Source organism: Eupeodes corollae, chromosome 3 (genome assembly GCF_945859685.1).
Source record: "Eupeodes corollae chromosome 3, idEupCoro1.1, whole genome shotgun sequence".
NCBI classification, from domain to species: Eukaryota; Metazoa; Arthropoda; class Insecta; order Diptera; family Syrphidae; genus Eupeodes; species Eupeodes corollae.
Window position 1 is genome coordinate 81109965 of NC_079149.1, and position 21219 is coordinate 81131183.

At 31.7% G+C, this 21219-nt stretch overlaps 2 protein-coding genes across 2 annotated transcripts; both read right to left on the reverse strand.

Annotated features, from left to right (window-relative positions):
- Positions 1–4239: 4239 nt before the first annotated feature.
- LOC129949749 (glutamine synthetase 1, mitochondrial) lies at positions 4240–5808 on the reverse strand. Its single transcript, XM_056061384.1, has 2 exons — positions 5651–5808; positions 4240–5547 (listed from the first exon to the last, which is right to left on the reverse strand). The coding sequence occupies exon 2, from the start codon at positions 5532–5534 to the stop codon at positions 4332–4334; it is 1203 nt and encodes a 400-aa protein (XP_055917359.1). The 5' UTR covers positions 5535–5547; positions 5651–5808; the 3' UTR covers positions 4240–4331.
- A 4816-nt stretch (positions 5809–10624) lies between these two features.
- Positions 10625–20418, reverse strand: LOC129952561 (uncharacterized). The gene is made up of 8 exons (XM_056065194.1): positions 20217–20418; positions 17846–18292; positions 17665–17783; positions 16225–16426; positions 11887–12042; positions 11525–11817; positions 10934–11102; positions 10625–10870 (listed from the first exon to the last, which is right to left on the reverse strand). The coding sequence occupies exons 1-8, from the start codon at positions 20371–20373 to the stop codon at positions 10734–10736; spliced, it is 1680 nt and encodes a 559-aa protein (XP_055921169.1). The 5' UTR covers positions 20374–20418; the 3' UTR covers positions 10625–10733.
- Between the last annotated feature and the right edge of the window lie 801 nt (positions 20419–21219).

The following is a 21219-nucleotide window of genomic DNA, read 5'->3' on the forward strand; positions in this document are numbered from 1 at the left end:
CACGTTTCATTTGACAATCATAAGGAAATAACGTAATGTGACTCCAAACGGAAGCTCTAGTTCACATTTAATGAACATTTGCTTTGCCTGACAGCTCAACAGCTGTAAAAAAGTCAACAAACAAAATACATTTGCTTTTGGAGGGATACCCATTGGTAATTATAAGCTTTGTAAGTTTCTTTTGCGATAAATTAAATTTTTTCGATTTCAAAACTCATATTTTTTTATTATGAGAAAAAATAACAGGTGCTAATGACAGAAGTGCCATTTTAGAAATGTTATATTGGAAGCACGGTTGCTAACCTGAAAAAAAGTTTTTGTCCAATTTTAAAATAAAAATGACCACTTGTAGGCAAAAATGACGAACATAATTAATTGAAGTCCAAAAAATTTTTGTAAACACAGATTGATGAATTCTTCACATTTTTCTTAACATATTTTTCATATTATACAGCTGACATTTTTTTAATTACGTACAAATAAACTCACAAAATTCCTAACAAACTTAATTAAACTATATATTAACCTGAATAAAGATAACGAAACATAAAAATAAAGCGTTTTAAGATGAGATCAAAGTTCAATAGTTTAAAAAATGTAAATGCAAAAACATAATTTAAGAACATTTATTAATCTCCAGACACTAAGACTATTTTGAAGGTCTTTGCACAGCACGTTATTAAAATTAAGTCTTTTCCTTTATTTTTGTTTAAACAAACTATTCCAAAAAATAAAAAAACTGAATTTTCCCCAAAATTCGCATAATGTCGATTTTATCATTGATTGTGTTTTTTTTGAAAATAAGTGCATCGTCTATTTCATAACTTCATTTTTAAGATCATCCTGAACCAAGTTAGAAAAAAATGAGTTAAAGATAATATTGAAATTTCGAAATCCGACAAAAAACTTCTTGGAGTTATTTTGGATACATTTCTTAAATTATTATTACTAAAGTTTAATTTAAATAACTAGTAGCAGTCGTTTTAAAAATTCTATGCGTACACATAAATAGATATGTAAAGAGTTTGTTTTAACAATAATTGTAATAAAAGTAGAAAGGTATTTTGAGAATTTTTACGGATTATGTAATGAGTAGCTAATTTTCTCTGTTCCCTCAGTCTAAATCAGATCAAGAGTTTATATTTTTAATAGAGTTTTAATGTACACAAAGTTGCTTAAATGAGTTTAACCGTTGTTTCTGTTTAGCCAAGAACGTTTTCGTTACTCAAATTGTCGAATATCTTTTTTCTTTTCCGAAAAATATGACCAAGTGGAATAAGAAGTTACCATTTAACTAAGTGAACAAATAATTAAAAAATTTGGTCACAGTTGACCAATGTGGCAACCGTGATTGAAAGTGTCATTTAAAGCAACCTCGAATCAGGCCAACGTAACGCAGACGTGCTGTAGCGTGTTTGTGTTTCACCCATAGGTTATGTTAGGTTATAGTGGCTGTCGAAGATGGAAACGGACACACTTAGGCCAGTTTAATGGCTCATTGTGATACCACATGAATCTTGAGGCTTCCTCCTAAGCTCAATGGAACCAGCTTGAGTCCCTTACGAAACGTGAGAGGCTGATTATACCGATATGATTTAGATCGTTTAGATCGTAAAGAAGAATTCTCCTAGGTAACTCTTGCGTTTTCGAGCCAGAGCAGGGCATGTGCAGAGAAGATGAAGAACTGTTTCCTCCTCTTCCTCGTCCATACAGCTTCTGCAAAAGTCATTTGAGAATATGCTTAGTCTCGTGGCGTGCTTTCCTATTAGACACTGTCCAGTTATGACACCAATTATCGAGCTTATATGCGATCTGCTTAGAGAGAGCAAGCACCTTGAACGTTTTAAATCCAGTGTTGGCCAGATGTTTTTTGTGACTTGACACGTGGTGATGTTGTTCCACCTGGTGCCTGCCCTCCTCACAGCGTCTTGCATTAGCAGCAGTTTACTTGCCAAACGTGGTAGGATGGGCTGTACTGTACCGTTCCTGGCGAGTTCATCTGCCTACAATTACCTGGAATGTCTCTATGGCTCGGCACAAAGGTGAATATTAAACTGTTGCGCCATTTCCATTAGAGATGATCCACAGTTATGGACTGTTATAGAGTTTGTAGAGACAGAGTCCAGAGATTTGATAGCGGCCTGGCTGTCAGAGAAATACGGATATCAGATGTTGATATCACGTTTTCTTTGAGCCAAGACAATACTTCTTTAATCGCCAAAAGTTCCGCCTGGAACACGCTACAATGATTGGGAAGGCGGAATGAGCAGAGTACACACCTCCACCAACCCCTTCTTTTGTTTTTGACCCATCTGTGTAAAAATGGATTGACTCATCCTCCAAGAATGTCCTATCCTCCCAAAAAGATCTGGTAGGTAAAGTAATCTGGAAGTTTCTGTCGAATTGTAGTTGGGGGATGGTGTAGTCTGTGTGCTTTGGAATTGATTCTAAGATTCACCCATAACTTTTTAAATTATATACGTTTGTCCGATAGGAAATCTGACTCTATGAACATGTCTAATGGGGTTTTCCATGGGGAAGAAAAACCAATGTATTATTGATCTAGATCTGTCAGAACATAAATTTCCCCTATTTTTGCATTCCGTGGGTCAACATTAATTGATTAATTTATGATTTAGTATCGATACTACAGATCTAGATTTTTCATAAAAACTAGCCCCATTTTTGCACTGATACTAATACAATTTTAAAGATTGTATTTGGCTGACAATTTGCCAGCTCTACCGCACTCTTTAACACACACACAAAGTTGGACTAATAAGATGACAAAAAAAAACAATTCTAATCGTGTTCCATGCGCAACACGAAAAAAATCAATTTTGTTGGAAAATATTAGGAAGAGTTTTATGAAAACACCAAATAAAACTGCGGTATTTATCAATTAACTACATAATGAAGCTATAACGGGTTGGGGTCGAAATACTGTGTGGATCATAATACTGTTTTCAAAATACTGTATCTCAAAATAATGTATTTCAAAATTCTGTACATAAAAAATACTGTATGATCAAAATACAGGGGTGGAATCGACTAAGGTTGACTATCATTTTTTGATAGTCAAATTGACTATCATTTTCATTCCGTCTGTGTAAGATGATTCAACTAAATTCAATTCGATTGAACAATTTCAGATTCAAATTGTCAAAATTCGTTGTTGCCTTGGTGAAATTTTAAATTGATTCTTATAAAATATCTAAATAAAAGTTTCAAATTGGCTTATTGAATAAAATTCTTACTTTTCTTGCTTTTTTTCGAATGTCGTAAGCTTTGTCGGTCACAGGAATGTGTTTTTTAAAAGAAACAAAGTGAACTAAGAAAATTGTCCAGTCGTTTGCGTAAGCGTCTGGTAGCTATATATCGGAATAAACAAATTTGTTTGAAAACGACTATCACATTTTTTTGTGATAGCTTTTTAGGTATCAATTTGACTATCACCTTATGTAGATCAAATTCGATCATTTATCACCTTAGCCGATTCCACCCCAGCATCTCAAAATTCTGAATATCAAAATTCTGTTTTTCAAAATGCTGTAAATAAGGCTAAAAAATAAAAAACGTTTTGATAATGTAAATAAATGCGCACGTATTTACTTTGAGTTTATTTTTTAGCCTTATTTACAGCATTTTGAAATATATACAGAATATTAACCATATCAACAGTATTATGACCATACAGTATTTTTAAATACAGCATTTCGACCCGATCCCAGTTAAAAAATGTTTTGCTTGTGGTTAGTACAATTGTGGTACAATTCAAAATAGTGGCAACCATATTCAATAATTATTAGTATTTTATGATTCCTTGTCTACCTACCTGCTCTAAGCCTGTTACCCGCAAACAATTTTTTTTAATATAAACATACTTTTATTGCAACAATTCATAAATAACCATGGCCTACGTCGCCATTTATCCACTTACTATAAAAGCCAACGTTTATAGAGTAAGAGTGCTCATTAAGATTATTATGATTAGATTATGGTCAACAAGATAACTCAAAGTATTCCCCTGACAATTTCAATGAGCTGTATACATATGTATATACAAATATACTAGTTTACCTAACACAACAATCATTTCAACCATGAATGTCCCCCTTCAGTTAAAAGCTGCTGAGAGTAATTAAAGTACTTTCAGCATTGAGTCTTCTAAAATGTGGGTGAGGCATGTTTTAAATTGTACATCTAGTAATAAAGTGTGTACCTACAATACCATATATATATATATGTGTATGTATGTATGTTTGTTTAATGTTTTTATTCATGCGTCAACAATATGTGAAGATTTTATTTAAAATAGAAATAAATTAATTTTATTCCAATAAACAAGATCTAATAATAGCATCGCAGACAGCGTATGGGTCACAATTCGAACTGGGTCGTCTATCTTCCAAATATCCTCTTCCAGCATCTGCTACACCCCTTGGAATGCGAACACTTACACCTCGATTAGCAACACCCCACGAAAACGTATCAATACTCGAAGTTTCAAGCCGTCCAACCAAACGACGCTCATTGTCCTTACCCTCGCGAGGGTCATAAGCACGAATATGGCGTTCTTGGTGTTTGGATAGTTTTTGTATGGCCTCTTCAATGGATTTTATTCCACCCTCAGCACGCATTGACTTGGTTGAGAAGTTCGTATGAGCACCAGCACCATTCCACTGCCCTTCAACTGGTTTCGGGTCTAGAGTAACAACAACTCCAAATTCCTCCGCAATGCGATGAAGTATGTATCGTGATACCCAGAGATCATCGGCGGCCTTCATTCCCAGAGAAGGGCCTACCTGGTATTCCCATTGAGCTGGCATAACCTCTGCATTTGTTCCGCCAAAATCAATTCCCGCATACAAACACGCCATGGCATGGGCCTCAGTAATATCACGAGCAAACACTCTATCAGCTCCAACGGCACAGTAATATGGACCTTGAGGTGCTGGGAAACCATTCATAGGCCATCCAAAAGGCTGTTTGTTGACATCAAGCAATGTGTATTCTTGTTCGATTCCAAACCATGGTTCTTCTGAAATAACTTTTTCCATTGCCTTCATCAGAGAATTTCTTTTATTTGACTTGGAAGGTTGTCCATCTGCATGGTATGTGTCACACATGACGATAATATCATCTGTGTTCCCCTTGAAAGGGTCTCTATAAATAGCACGTGGAATTAGTGACATATCTGAATTTTGCCCCTTTGCTTGGTACGTTGAACTACCATCGTATTGCCATTTGGGTAATTCTTCCACAGCACTACATGGAGCCTCCAAAACTCGTTTCTTTAATCTTAAATTTTCCCCAGTACCATCGATCCACAGATACGTTGCCTGAATATGCTTAGTGGAAATTTTTAAGTCTTTATACCGATTTAGAATACTTTTATCCAGATAAGTATTTGGTGAATGAGACAAAAATTTGCCTAAATTAGAGCTTTTACTAAACTTTCGTATTCCACTTGACGGGATTTTAGCTACCACCGTCTTTGCAATGAACAGGCCAATACAATAATTAAGCATCATTTTGTAGTTTAACCTTGAAAAAAGATGGACACACGATATTTTAACCAGGTTGTAAATAATGAATTAATTTCTGTTAAAAACAAAAAATGTAGACTACCCCCACACTATCAACTCACAGTTTCTGAATAATATTTAATTCTTAATATTTTTGAAAATAAAACACTGCAGCATCAAAAATAAGTTTTATTCAACGATGTGATGGTACAACGCTTAAGTTGTCCGTGCTAACACTATTTTCAGGGAATTCGAATTATTGTTATTGTGTATACCAAAACCAAAAGCGGAAAAATGAGACGAAAGCAAGGATGCAAAACGAGTCGACAGACGAAGACGACACGTCCAGTGCCTCAATTCGTCTGTCGACCAAGAGCATGACAAGGAGAAAGGCGAATGGGGTTTGAGGAAAATAGTTTGCAGCGTTCAGGGCACATTGTTGAATAATTAAAATTTTTAAAAACTTGGTGCATCTCCTAAAATGCACGGAATTTTTGTTTTTAATTTCAAATTGAAATAATTTCTCGGTAAGTTACCAGGGTTACGAGCATGTATATCTAAGTCAAGCTATTTGAAATGAATATTGCCACTTGAATAGAAGGAGACCCTGTTCTTTTCTTGTTTATAATGTTGGCTTATTAATTATCCAAGTTTCCGTCCTCGACAGTCGAACGCAAGTTTTCTAAAATAAATAAACAAACTTTAAATTTAATTAACCATATAATAATGTAAATAATTGTTTTAGTTGGCTCATATTAAGAGCTGTGAAACTGCAGGTACTCCTAAACGATATTTTACTAGCATGCATAAAAGAAGACAAACACGAAGTGATCTAACTCTAATATAGTAACTTATTTATCATATTTCTTGCACAACTCTTCTTAGATCAGACACTCCAATTTTATAAGCAAATAAAGAAGGTCTGCGAGATCTCGTATATGATATGAGAAAGCATTTGCTAATGTTGAGACGAACGTTATTATTCGTTGAGCAATCGTAAAGGCGTTCTAGATCACACTGTAGTAGTCTACGATCAGATACAGATCTGATTGAACGAAATAATAAGTCATCAGCAAAAATAATACATTAAGCAAAAAAAAAGGCTGGGATGCAGCCCTCACTGATAGCTTCCCATCCCGTCTGTAAATTTGTCTTGCTTAAAAGTTTGTAGGTTTTCGTGTTGGGTTAAAAAAGTTGTTAGTTGAATTATTCTTAAAAATTTTAAAACTATCAACAATATTTTCATATAAAGAAATTGTTTAGTTTGAAAATCTAGTTTTGTTTAATAGATTTTAGTCGAAAACAAATTTTTAACAATTTTAGTAGCATTTATTAAATTTTTACAAATTGGTGGAGTGAAATTAATTTGAGAGATATCAAGAACCGAACGTCAATTTTTACCAAATTTGAGTACTATTCCTTGTAGATTTTATTTTTTATGAAAAACTGTTAAATTTTTATAAAAAAACTATTAAATATCGAAAAAAATATTTTCTGTGAAATAAAAAAAGCCAATATTTTAAATTTTTGCAAAGCTATTTGAGTCGAAAGCAAATTTTTGACAGTTTTTTTTATAAAAAATAAAAACCTAAAAAACATTACTCAAAGTTGATAAAAATTTAATTTAGAGTTAAATATCTTTTCAAAAATTTGAGATAATGGCTTCCTTATTATTTTCTTATTTTATCTCATAAGAAATATTGTTTTCAACATTCGGAAAATGTTGAGTTAAATCGAATTGACAGTTTCTTACAAAAAATAAAAACCTAAACAAAAAAATTAATAAAAGTTGGTAAATTTTTTTTTGACTCAAATATCTTTTCAAACTTTTGAGATATTGGCTTTAAACTACTTTAATCTTTTAAAAAACATCGTTGTCAACATTCAGTAAAATTTTAAGAAAAATCGAATTAATATTTTTTTTATAAGAACTAAAAATCTAAAATAAATTAAACAAAAGTTGGTAAAAATTGAATTTCCACTCAAATATCTTTTCAAAAACATGAGATTATCAAAATTCAAAAATTACTTTATATTTACATATGTGAAAAGTGTAAACAATAAACCCTTCGATCAATACGTAAGGAAACTACAGCAAAGTATCGTATGAATCAGTGATGATATGTTTTTATATGAAGGAATCTAGAGTATCAATATGACACATTGGTCCTTATTACAGACTCAGTGGAAGACGATTCATACTACTCGTATGAGTAAAACAAGAAAAAGGACTGGAGTTCTTGAAAACGTTGCCTCAAATTTCGAAATATGTTGCAAAATTTAAATTACAAATAGGACTACAATACTCTTACAGGCAATTCCTTCATAAAGTTCTAAAATCAATGTAAAACGCGTTCTAATAACCTCGGTTTTAAAAATATTGAGAACTGGGGTATTTCTTCTTTGTGAATGCGACCATTGATTTCAGTTTATTAAATAAATTGTATTTTTTATTTTTGTTTATTAAATAAATGTATTGGGATGTGACCCACACTGATAACTTCCCATCCCGTATCTATTTGTCTTGCTTAAAAGTTTGTAGGTTTTCATGTTGGGTTAAAAAAGTTGTTAGTTGAATCATTCTTACAAATTTTAAAATTACCAACAATATTTTTCATACAAAGATATACTTTAGTTTGAAAATCTAGTTTTGTTAAATAAAAATTGGATGAATAAAATTAATTTGAGATATATCAAGAACCGAACATCAATTTTTACCAAATTTGCTTACTATTTTTGAAGATTTTATTTTTTTTTATGAAAAACGGACTGTTAGATTTTTATAAACTACTACTGACTATCAAAAACAATATTTTCTGTCAAATAAAAAAGTTTGAAGATAATATTTTTAATTTTTAAAAGCTTTTTGAGTAGTAAGTAAATTTTTACCAAGTTTTAGGATTGTTTTTTTTTTTGTTAGGTTTTTATTTTTTGTAAAAATATAGCATTTTACTGAGTGATTAAGATAAAGATAAAAGTTGAAAGACAATATTTCAAAGTTTTAAAAATATATTTCAGTCGAAAACCAATTTTTACCAAATTTTATTAATTTTTTTGTTTAGGTTTTTATTTTTTGTTAGAAAACCGATAATTCGATTTTTCTCAAAATTTTTCAGAATGTTAAAAACAATATTTCTTATAAGTAAAAATTAGCTGGAAGCCATAGTCTCAAAGCTTTGAAAACATATTTGAGTCGAAAATCAATTTTTACCAACTTTTGTTAAATTTTCTTTTGAGTTTTTATTTTTTGTAAGAAACTTGTCAATTCGATTTTTATCAAAAATTTACTGAATGTTGAAAACAATATTTTTTAAAAGATAAAATTAGTTTAAAGCCAATATCTCAAAGTTTTGAAAAGATGTTTGAGTCGCAAATCAATTTTTTCCAATTTTAAACTGTAAACTCGATTTTTCTCAAAATTTTTCAGAATGTAGAAAACAATATTTCTTATAAGATAAAATTAGTTGAATGCCATAATCTCAAAGTTTTGAAGGATATTTGAGCCAAAATTCAAGTTTTACCAACTTTAAGTAATGTTTGTTTTTAGGTTTTTATTTTTTATAAGAAAAACTGTTGATTCGATTTTTCTTAAAATTGTAGCAGATGTTAAAAACTTTAGTTTCCGTGGCATACAATTGTTTTGGAGGTAAAATCATTGTGTATTCTTAAAATTTTCGAGGTGACAAATTTTTTTCAGTTTTTTTAATTTATAAAAAAAACCGGGATTTTTTTTAAAGAAATTATATTATTATTATTATTATAATATATTTTAAAGACCTTTTAAAGTTGAAAAATTTTTGAAGTAATTTTTTGTTTTTGTTTTATAGCAAAAGTAAAAGTTAATTAAAAACGTTAGAAAAAGTAGTTACAAACATATTTTACAGATCACGTTGGTCCCGCTAACCTATGAGCAAGTAAAATAAGCAAAAAATTGTAAAACAATATTCCAGTCAAAAAAAAAAATACTAAGGACATTAATATTAACAAGTGACAAAAAGTTATTAAGGTTATTTGTCGAAAATTTACATTTTTAGGTTGTACATTTTGAACGGCAAATACTGCAAGAAAGTTCTGCAGCTAGACTTTCTACGTGCCTTAAGTAGTATTGTTTGCCCGAACCTGAAAAAAGGAGACCCCGCAGAGTCGGCAAAAATGAGTTTAACGGTTAATGAGGGCAAAACAAAGTACATGCTGTCGTCAAGAAAGGACCTACAACACCGACGTCTTGGCCAAAACGTCACCATCGATAGACGTAACTTTGAAGTAGTCAAGGACTTCGTCTACCTAGGCTCCGCTGTAAACACAGAAAACAACATCATCAAACGCAGAATAAGAATAACAATTGAGTGGTAAAGTCCTCTCTCGAGGGACCAAAGTGTCGCTATATACGACCCTTATCAACCCCGTCCTATACGGTGCAGAAGCATGGACTATGTCAAAAGCGGATGAAAGCACCTTGGGTCGGTTCGAGAGAAAAGTTCTTCGTGGTCCCGTCCAACGGCTGGGTCACGTAAAGCGCATGAAAACCGGCCCGGAAAGTCGTCGAATCCACACTCACAGGACAGCGCAGTAGAGGAAGACCGCGGATCATTTGGCGCGCCCGAGTGAAAAGTAACCTCACCCAAGCGCGAAACTGGGGACATTTAGATAGGGACCGAGCTAGATGGAGAAGTGTGTTGGATGAGGCCCTAGTTCACACAGGACTGTAGCGGCACCTTAAGTAAGTAAGTAACTGCAGCGTCTTACTTGTAACTTTTCACCAAAGTGAGCAAAGAAACCTTATATTATTCTCACGTACAACCAACAGTTTTAAATACCAATATACCAGAACTGACTGTAAGTGATAAGCTAGACATTTTGCTCTCATCATTGACATTGCCGGAAGTCCACAAAATTTAAAAAAATTGGTTTCAATCGAAAATACGCGATTTATTACACGCCGCCTTTTAATCGCTTATATGTAATTTCTATTGCATTGAACAATGTGGCAAAAAAATACTTTTCAAGTTCATATAGTACAATATAATGTACATATGTATATACATATATCGCATTCTAATAGCATAATATCAAATGCAAATAAATTTGTACTCAAATGAAAAATACACGGTTATTATATATTTAAAATTTAAATTATCACATAAAAATGAAGAAAACACGTTTTCAATATTCCAATTTCTTAAAAAAATATTACTTATTTTACGTTTATAAATACATTCCGTTTACTAAAAAATCTTCATCAGGTGCGTAAGGAACTTTCCCACCATGGCGGTTTCTTCGACGACTTCCTGTTCTCAATCTACATCCTATTAAAACAATAATTATTCCAGTTACCATAAGACCTGTAAAAAATTATGTTTATTATTAGAAAATTAACCAAAATAACTATTAAAAATATTTTTAACCAAGTGTTAATGATAAAACGGCTCCTCTTGGCTTTTCTGAATAACCATCATGATCTGTGAATTTTATTTCTAAATGCTGTTGCATTACTTTATATTGTTCTACGAATGCAGGGTGAGTTGCCTTTTTAACAGAAGTTGACGTTCTTGATAATTCATCTTTTTTCGGTGTCTAGTAAAGAAAAAAATTTATTTACAAATTGTAGCATAATGTTTCCATTCAAACGGACTACAATTTGTCAACATTTTATAAACAATTGGCCAGTCTATATACATATCTAACATTTTTGAGAATTTTCTGTAGAAGAAGAAAACATAAACAAAATGTATTCATTCTCAATATTTCTATTCTCAGAGTTTCGACAGCGAAAACTAGAAGTTTGTTGATGTTTCTGAGAAATGTTGAGAATACTTCCGAGAGTACAGAAATCTCTCAGCTCTTTAAAACATAAACTGGCCAAATATTCTTATTTAAAAAAAAAACATGATAGTGATAATGAATTGTTATAAAATGACAAAAATAATATCACTAATTATGTGTGCTTGAAATTTACAAAATTTAATATAGTAGGAATATCAACTGTGTGAACGTACAATATCTTTTTTCACGCTATCTATAGTTTTCTCTGAATAATCTGCATATTCCAAATTTTTTTCAACAAAATGTGTGTTGTTTGGAAGGCTTGGTTTGGCTTGCGCATCCTGATTGAATAACCTAGAATTATCACTCAATTTTTCGTCATTTTCAGGTACAAAAGACTTATGGTTTTTTCCGGCTTTATTAATTAGCTGTTGATCTAAATTAGAAAACGGGGGTTCATGTGTCACAATATTGTATAGCTGTCGTTGTTCCGTTGGCCACTTGGAATTTTCATTAAAAATATGAGCTTTAAATAAATTAAAAAAGAAAATATTACAATATGTAATAATTGTATATTATGGAAGAACTTTAAAACCTTTTTCTCCAGTAACTTGAGGCGTTGGAAAAGAACTTTTAATGTCAGGTAGTTGCATATACATTTCTCTTTGATTTTGGATTAGCTTTGAGCCTGGGCGTTCCAAATTTACATTTTCTTCTTTACCGTCATTGTTGCGCAAGAAAGTCCGAGTACCTTGAAATAAAATGTAAAAAGAATTTTAACGTTGATTCATATTTAGGTTGATTTAGTTTACCAATAGTAATCGTGAGGAAAACACTTTATTTATTTTTATTTTTTGAGTTAAAAAAGTCAATAAGAATTCCTAAAAATGAAACGACTTAAACTTATATCTAGGAAATATACAACAAAGACTGAAAGGCTCTAGTAGTCCATAAGACTTTCTAAGTGCAAAATCAAATAGTAATGGCCTTAGTCTAAAAGCTATTGAAGGTGCATTATGAAGAAATCGCAAGTAGGGTTTTTCCGATTTTTGCACTATTATATTTCTCTGCGCAAATGCATACTTTGCATCCCAACTAGCAAACTTACTGATACGAATGGAATTGTGTGAATTGTGTTAACACCATCGAAGAATAATCTTTCCATACAACAAAAGCATATTGGAACAAAGGAGGTAACACCAGAAGTAACTTGGATTCTTTTAGAACAAATGTCATCAACAATTACAAATTGGTTTCGAAAAAAATGTGGGTTCAATATTGCATCTATCAAAAAACTTGTGTATGTTATAAAAAAATATTAAGGACTGCAAAAATGTACGTAGCGCTCGATTTCTTGAAGTAACTGTGCAAAGCGTTTTCAAAAATAGTTTCCGAAATCAACTGAAAGCTTGATATTGCCACAAAAACGTGTACGCGAGTGTTAAAGAACATAAAATATTTATGAGTAAACGTACCAATTAAATTTGCTTCACTTCTGACAAGAAAGCCTTCATATTCTAAAATATGTTCATACATAATTATGTATTCGTGAAAATGCTCCTAGAATGAAGACAAATTTTGACAGAGGTAAATGTACTCCCAAAAGATTGAATATTAAAGATAGGAAATAAGATTGATGTCATATAATATGGTTGGATACTAAAGAAAGAACGATGAAAATTGTAGGGCCATCCTGTAAGATTTAAGAGAATAAATAAATTGAGTATGTTTATGTCTTCTAAACGTTTTGGTGTTAGACTAATGCTTGTCAGACGCATTTTAATAATTTTTCAAATGCATTTTTCAACTTAAAAGAATAATAACTTTTTTCCTATATCAGAGCACTTCGCCTGATTATTATGTGCATCTTAGACGATTTTAAGAGGTGCATCTTTAGTTTCAACGAAACAAATAAATAGAAAAATCTCATTACATCATTAAACTAAAAACTAAACTTTCAATGTTTTCACTTTCAGTGTCTTCATTTTTACTGGCACAGACATTTTCAAATGTTTCTGGGCCGCAATTCCGTTGCACCATTTATGTTTTACTATGTTATCATCGATCCATCTAAATGTCCAAAACATTGAGAAACAGGAGTTAATAGATATTGCCAAATTTCTTTCATATCAATTTTGGATGAACTCCCTGATGCTATATTACTTACGATTTTTGTTTCTCGAATTTATATGATGAATATGGTGAATTAATATTTATCAGCGGTCAAGGAAAATCAGTTTTTTATCTATGTGTAACGTTTGGAGAATGGGGCAATGTAATAAGAAACTTTAAGGTGCTACTGGTCAATTTTTGCCAATTGTTGTTGAAACAGATTTCGAAGAACGTATTATATAAATAAATAAATAATTGTTTCAGACAATTTCCGGAAACTAAAATGGATGCAGAACAAAGCTGATCGGTACATAGTTCTTCTAAATCACAACTTTATTTATCTTCCACAACAGTCAACAGCCACAATAGAAGAAATTGAAAACAATATAATAAGATTAGTTTATGCTTCGGTACCAGCAGGGAACCACACTTTTTTTTTTCATTTTATTCCTAAAAGCAAATGGTGTGATAGCGATTGCAATGAATTACGCAAACTCTTATTTAAATATTTAAAGCTCTTTAGAGCAACAAATTCCGATTATTATAAAAATATGTACCTAAGAGCCAACAATGATTTAAAACAGCTTTGTGCTACGAAAAAAATAAGCTACAACAAAAACCTTGCACATCAACTACAGCTTAGTAAAAATTCAAAGGACTTTTGGCAAAACGTTCGTAAAGTTAGCGGTTGGTGACAAAGTATGAATATAACTCTCGAAGCTCAGACTATAAAAGCTCATTTTAAAACTCGTTGTCGGCTAAAAAGAATCTTCATACTTTCAGCTTTTCGTAACAGAACATGTGTCTTTTTAACCTATACTGCTTAATATCGTTAAGTGAATTGAAAATAACTCTCACGAAAATAAAAAACAAAGCACATCAAACAAAGCGATGGAATACCAGTAGAGTTTTTCAAAAATTCGAACAATAGCTTAAAGACCTACATTCTGGATTTCTTCAACCGCCTCTATAAGAATGCTTGTTTTCCTTAAAATTTTTCTAAAACCCTCATTTTCACAATATTTAAGCAAGGAGATCCTAATCATCCTGAGAACTACAGGGGAATATCCATTCTCAACTCGCTTAGAAAGATATTTGCTAGAATTCTTTATGAAAGATTATCTATCTAGACTGAAAGAACTAATCTTTTCAGCATATTTCAAGCTGGCTTCCGCTCTGGGTCCACCACTATGGATCACATATTTGCATTGACTAGCTTAGCTTTAAATCAGATTTAACAAAAAAAAAACAAAAAACTTTATGTAGACAGACAGGCTTAGCTTTATAAGCTCTCAAATATGGGAATATCACGAACATTTTTGATGCTGTATTTTTAATTTCTGAAATCTTCAAACGCAGCTGTATTCGATGAATCTAAACTGCCAGAGTGTTTCGAAACAACGGCAGGCGTTCCACAAGGATGCATTTTGAGCCCCCTGATATTCGCTCTGTTTATTGATGATATTTCTGATATTCTACCGGGTGGCGTAATCTTTGCGAAAACTCTCATAAAAGTTTTGCTCTATGCAGACGATTTAATATTACTAGCCGACAATCCTTTTTCACTGCAACTTCAAATTAATAAACTACAGTTTTACTGTCAAACATGGGATCCGAAAATTAACGTTCAAAAAACAAAAGCAATGATACTTGAAAACCGACAATATAGAAGAGCTCCTGAAGAAGCCTGGAACTTGGTAGCGAACGGATTGAATTTGTACGTGAATTTAAGTATCTAGGAGTTATTTTTACCAATAACTTAAACGTTTCCAAGCACGCAAAGAAAAGAGCAGTGAAGCTAAGTTAGCATTAAATTCAATGTGGCCGACTTTTTTTTCAAATCCCGATATTGACCATTCGTCAAAATTCAAGGTTTTTAATGCTACAGTCAACACCTGTATGTGCTATGGGATACAAGCATTTGGGGTTACTCCGTTCAAAGACTTTGAGTTGGTCCAAAAACATTTTCTTAAACGCATTTTCGTTTGCCGAACTCCACGCTGACCTACACGATTTATGTCGAAACAGGATTACCACCAATCTATATGAGAAACTTTAAAGCAACATACTTCAGACTATTATACGAGAGTGGTGAGAAGAAGTGATACCAGTCTTCATAAATTGACATTGGTTAGACTATTGCAAACAAATGCATCACTTTTCAGGGAATGGAACCAGCTGCCCCTATCACATGACTTCGCGTTTTCAATAACTGAAAAAATCTGCATGAGTAGATCAAAACTCTCGCTTCTCATCCGAAATTGTAATAATTAAATTTAACTTAACTATATTACAAATATTTTTTGTAAATTTCTGTTTCAATTTAGTAATTTCAATTATATTTCCTCTTTTTTTCTTATTTTTATTAGTTTATTTTGTAATGTAAACTCCGGCAAACGGCAGAATAGCCATGACCGTATTCTTTAATAAACTTTATACAAAATTAAATTGAAAATTAACGAATTTATATTAATATAATAATAAAAAACATACATACAAATTAACTAATCGTCTTTTTTTAATTTTGAGTTTAAACAAAAGTTTTGGTAAGTTGAAACTTCTAAAGATTATGAAACATTGCTCTTTAAACGATGAGGTTTTGATCTACTGGAGTAACGTCTTGATAAAATTCAACAAGCGAAGCTTCTTTTTTGGCTACTTGGAGTAATCTAGGAGAGCGTTTTGTTAAAATATACAAATCAATTTTTTATAAAAAATACTGTTTTCATACTTTAATATTAGTTCAGAAAATGAGAAAAGTAAATACATACATATTTAGCTTTGTTTTTGCAAAATAAATAAAATTAAAAGCAATACTCACCGTCGTTTATCAAAGCAAAGTTGTTATTTTCTATTTCCTTTATTCCCATTGGGTGTGCATTTTCTAAAATAGGAGATTCGTCTATTGGCATTTTATCAATTTTTTTGAAATTTTGTCTATATATTGGAGTTTCATGGATGATGTTGGATTTCGAAATTTCATGGATATTTGGGTTGACTTTGTTGCTTGTGGCATCGGAGCACTAAAAATTGAAAGAATGGATTGAATTAAAAACTAAGACACTAGCAACAAGAAATTATTCCAAACGAGGATATGATTTGATAAATAAAGAAATAACATCACAGTTAATTTAGTTCAGCTCAGGCGTGGAATCTTCTGAGTTGTTTTTTTATAAATGACGGCCAAAACCAACTAATTTTATCTGTGAAAGGTGACAGACACAAGTGATAGCTAATAAGCTGTCACAACAAAAATGGTTTAGTTTTTATTCCTTTGAGCCATGGAGAGACATGTGTGGAATCGGCTAAGGTGATAAGTGAGTTAAACAAAAAAAAAAAGGTTGAAAGTTGCTAAAATGCCTGAAATTAAATTATAACTTCTTCCCAAGAATTAAAGCTAAATATTGAAACCCTTGAAAAAAAAAAACACTTATTCCCGTATTTTTTGTATGTCATTAAAATATAAGAGTTCTGAAAGCAGATAGCGACTAGTTTCCTTTGCACAAGAATTTTTTTTTCCAAATTTTTTTTTTTTTATGAGAATAGATGAGTGGAATAGAGTACTTTTGGAAAAATCTTCACTTTTGAAGTTCACCAAAGTATAGAAAATATCAATTCTTAATTTATCTGAACTCATTATTTAGGTCGGGCTTTTCCAAAAAACATTTTGACATAAAAGAGTTTTGAAATTATACTTCTCAAGTGATTTATTTCATAAGGATCGTTTTTGATAGTCAAATGTGATTATCATAGACCTTTGAAATGAAATGAAATGAAATGAAATTGGGTGAATCAACAGTTCGTTGAGAACAAGGGCCTAGTGACTTACAACTCTCAACCATTCCTGTGTGCGAGTAATGTTGTTAGGAATGGAGGGGACCTACAGTTTATATGCCGAATCCGAACGGCTAATTTGAGAAAGCGCTTTTTCATGACAAGAGTTACTCTTGGAGAATTTGTCAATTCCTCGCAAGAGGCAGTACCCATGAAAAGACTTAAGATGGCATAGGCAGGGATCGAATCCAAGAACTCTGGCATGACAGTCCATCGCACTAACCATCATGCCACGCGTTCTTTATGTCTGTTTAAGGTGATTTAACTCAATTCATACAAAGTAAATAATTTCTAATAAGAAATGACAAAAATTATGGTTGGCATGGTGAAATTTTCGATAATAATAATTTATCGGTTGTTATCATTTTAAAAATTAAATTTTATTTAAAAATTTAAATTTTCAAATAAATATAAAATTGTTACTTACTTCCGGGCCTTCATCACTACCATCTACGCACTGAGGAATTCCATTGCAAGCATTGTATACAGCTATGCACTCTCCAGAATGACAAGGGAATTCAAAGCGACCACAACTAAAGTTACGTCCTAAGAATATACATACATATTTTGAATTATTGTTAAATAGAAAACTTGTAAACTGTTCATACTTTCTACAGGTTCTGCTGGCATCAATGCATTGTCATTTCCTCCTGAAGGAACTATTGTCTGAGTTGTGGAAGATACCAAATACCTTTCAGGTTTAGCTTTAAGACTTATTAGTTCTTGTTCTTGAGTTGATATATTTGTTAGAACAATGTGAGTATTTGGTCTAGGCGTTGTTGTTAAGACTGCTTTAAACTGTGTCAATAAAGCACTTGTGTAATTTGAATGCCTTGTAAATTTGCAGTGAAAATTTTTAGGTGAACCACATTGGAATAAGTAACAATATCCATCGTTTTTCTCTTCGAATACATAAACATCACAATCAGTAGTTTCACAACAAAGTCGTTGACATTTTTCGGGAGTTTCTAGCTCGAGACCCTGCAAAAATTTGCCCCCTATTGCTTGAGATTCACCAGTCCGAATGATAGTGTTACCATGGACATCAAATCGACCTGAAGAAATGGTAAAAGCTCATATTAAAAGTTAAAATTATTAATAAAAAAAGTTAATAAAAGATGGTGAAACTTTAGAAAAAAATAATATGAAGTTGAAGATCTGCGCATCCGACAGACCACGGATCTAGCTATTAAAGATAATTTGAGGGTAAAATAAATTAGGTGGGGCAATAGTCCGCAACTCTCAACCATTCCTGTGTTCGAGTAATGTTGTCGGAGATGGAGTGGACCTACAATTTTAAGCCTAATCCGAACGAACAATTTAAGAAAACACTTTCCATGACAATAATTACTTTTGGAGGATTTGTCAATTCCTCACAAGAGGCAATACCCGTGAAAAAAAACTTCAGATAGCACAGGCAGGGATAGCAACCAAGACCTCTGGCATGACTATTCTACGAACTAGCCATCAAGACACGGATACTACAATAATTTGAGAATGCTGTCATTAATTTTTAGGTTGGGTCATATAAAAGAAATATTTGGATTTAAAGTTTTTCAATATCAGACCAAATGGCAAATGTGTCCTCAAATTATCTTTATAAGCAAGATGCTATGGATTTTAATTATAATGATTAGCGTTGTTCTAAAATAATATTTAGATCCAATTTTTGGGTTTGTGCATTGTGGAGGCGGGATTTTTGAATACATCTCTTAATACCCCAGTGTCCAGATTTGTCTACTAACACAGTTTCTGTGCATTTTATTCTTTTAACGACTACAGTGGGTCCCGCGATTCCGTCCGTCTGTCTGGCCACGCTCCTACAGCCTTAACTATTGGACCGATTGAGCTCAAATTTGGAAGTGAAGGTTTTGAGCAGATTAGGCGTTTTTTTTATTTTTTTTTAAGATCAAAACTAAAAGTGGCCCCCATAAAATTCTTTTGGTCAAAAAATGAAAATTCGAATTTTAATTATTTTAATCAAAAACGCACAAGAGTCTGACTGTAAACAACATATGAATAGCAATTTCTTGTACCTGTTAGTATGCTTGTTTTTTTTTTAAGACTTTAACGAACAAAATAAGCTGAACGTAATAACTCCATGTTTGCGCTGAAAACTTGTAGGAAACAAGAAATGTGATTGGATTGTAGCAGGTACCTCCTACCTACCAATAACGTTTCTTCATTATTATCATAAACATGTCTTGACATATCTATCTGCATAAAGCTGAGCACGCCAATGAACTATTTTTATCCGTTTTAGACACCTATAGCTAACTAAACAACTAATAGGCGATCGCTTTACAATTTAAACATACATGTTCTGGCTCTTTCTTATCTTCAGATAATTTATTTTTCATCCTATATCTTCTAATAAGAAATTAAAATAAAGCTACCCAAAGGAAGAAGTATGCTTACAAATATTTTTCATTTCCGGGATGAGCCTCTTTCTTCTGAGCTGTTGCACCACCTTATTTACGTAGATATCGAATGAACAAAGAACAGCCTTTAAACATTTTTGTAATATTAATATTTTTTGTTTTTGTTCAAATTCCTTTTGGATTTAGTATAACTTTGTTTTTTTTTTTTTAATAATCTCCCCATTAATATGAACGAAAAATTCTTTTCTTTTCACCTTATCACTAATTTAGTATAATTTTACATTGTATTCAAATACAAAAATATCTACGTACATATAATAATTCGACTATCTTTTAAATGCATACAAAGAATTGCCATCACATTAAAAATAATAATTTGATTAAAGTTTGAAATAGAGGCTTGTGGTCTTATGGTAAGATTGTATTTATGTGTCCATATTTAGTTTTATCAAAGAAAGAGGTACAATTCAATTACAATCCTTAGATCAATTAAATTTCTTGTTTATCTTAGCAAATTGTATAATACAACATTATGCCTTCATAATGTAAATGTCAAGTTTAAAAAATCACCAAAAATTCATTATAAAATGGTACTTACCCAAACACGATTCCAAACTCATCTGTTTCTCAGTACGATGACTATCTAAATAAAAGTGGTCATGTCCATTTATTGAGTTCAGTTTTATTAAAATAAGGAACCACAAAAGAAATATATTTTCAAAGCGATTAAAATTGAAAAGATAATTTTTCAACATGCTCAACTTTTATATTTAACTTTTTTAAAATTTATTTCTAAAGGATAACAAAACTTCTGTTCTATTTCAACAATGTGAACGTAGTTATACTGTTAACACTTTAAAAATCAATAAGTTCAGTACATGCGCATAAGATGTTTATACGGAAGGAATTAGTAAACAAAGTTTGTTTGAATGTAAATATTGCTGTATGTTTTTGTAACAACCTCAGAGTTTTTTGCAGGTATTAAAGAAAATAACCTTAACGCAGTCGAAAAATCAAAACATCGAATCTATGCGTTTATAAAATATAGTTTAGGGCCTTCCATTTTTCAAAGCTTTAAAAACATCGATACTATGTCTGGGTTCGTAATTGCAGGTTTTGTGGCCCATGCTCTGCCTTAGATATGCTAAGATACGTTTTTGAACACATTTACAACTGCATGTCTGCAGTTATCATACTTTGTTTAAAATACATTCTTAATAGAAAACTTTGACGAAATGACAAGTACAAACTATTAGAAGCTTTTAATTTAATTTGTAGTAACTATTCTTCAAAACGGCTGACAACAAAAATATTTCAAAACTTCAAAAATAGGACAAAGTAAGAAATTATTAAAAGACCTAAGAATTAGAAAAAATGATTTTGAAAATGAAAAAATTAAAATGTTCTTAAAGCTAGATTGGTCGGATGACATTTTTTAAAAATATTTTCGGATGACCAGGTGACATTTCAACTATTATTATAGTATTCACAACAGTTTCACACAAAAATAATGACGATTATAAATAAATTTTCTTAGAAAAATAATCATATTTGGTTCTCTACCATTTTTGTGCAAAGTCAGCACATATTAAGTGTATTAA

Excerpts from the sequence above, each read along its gene's own strand:
- LOC129949749 (XM_056061384.1), bottom strand. The coding sequence starts at position 5,534 with ATGATGCTTAATTATTGTATTGGCCTGTTCATTGCAAAGACGGTGGTA.
- LOC129952561 (XM_056065194.1), bottom strand. The coding sequence starts at position 20,373 with ATGTTGAAAAATTATCTTTTCAATTTTAATCGCTTTGAAAATATATTT. Across the intron at positions 12,043-16,224 it reads CTTTGCTTTGATAAACGACG|GTACTCGGACTTTCTTGCGC; the intron begins GTGAGTATTGCT and ends TTTTATTTCAAG. Across the intron at positions 11,818-11,886 it reads TCAAGTTACTGGAGAAAAAG|CTCATATTTTTAATGAAAAT; the intron begins GTTTTAAAGTTC and ends ATTTATTTAAAG.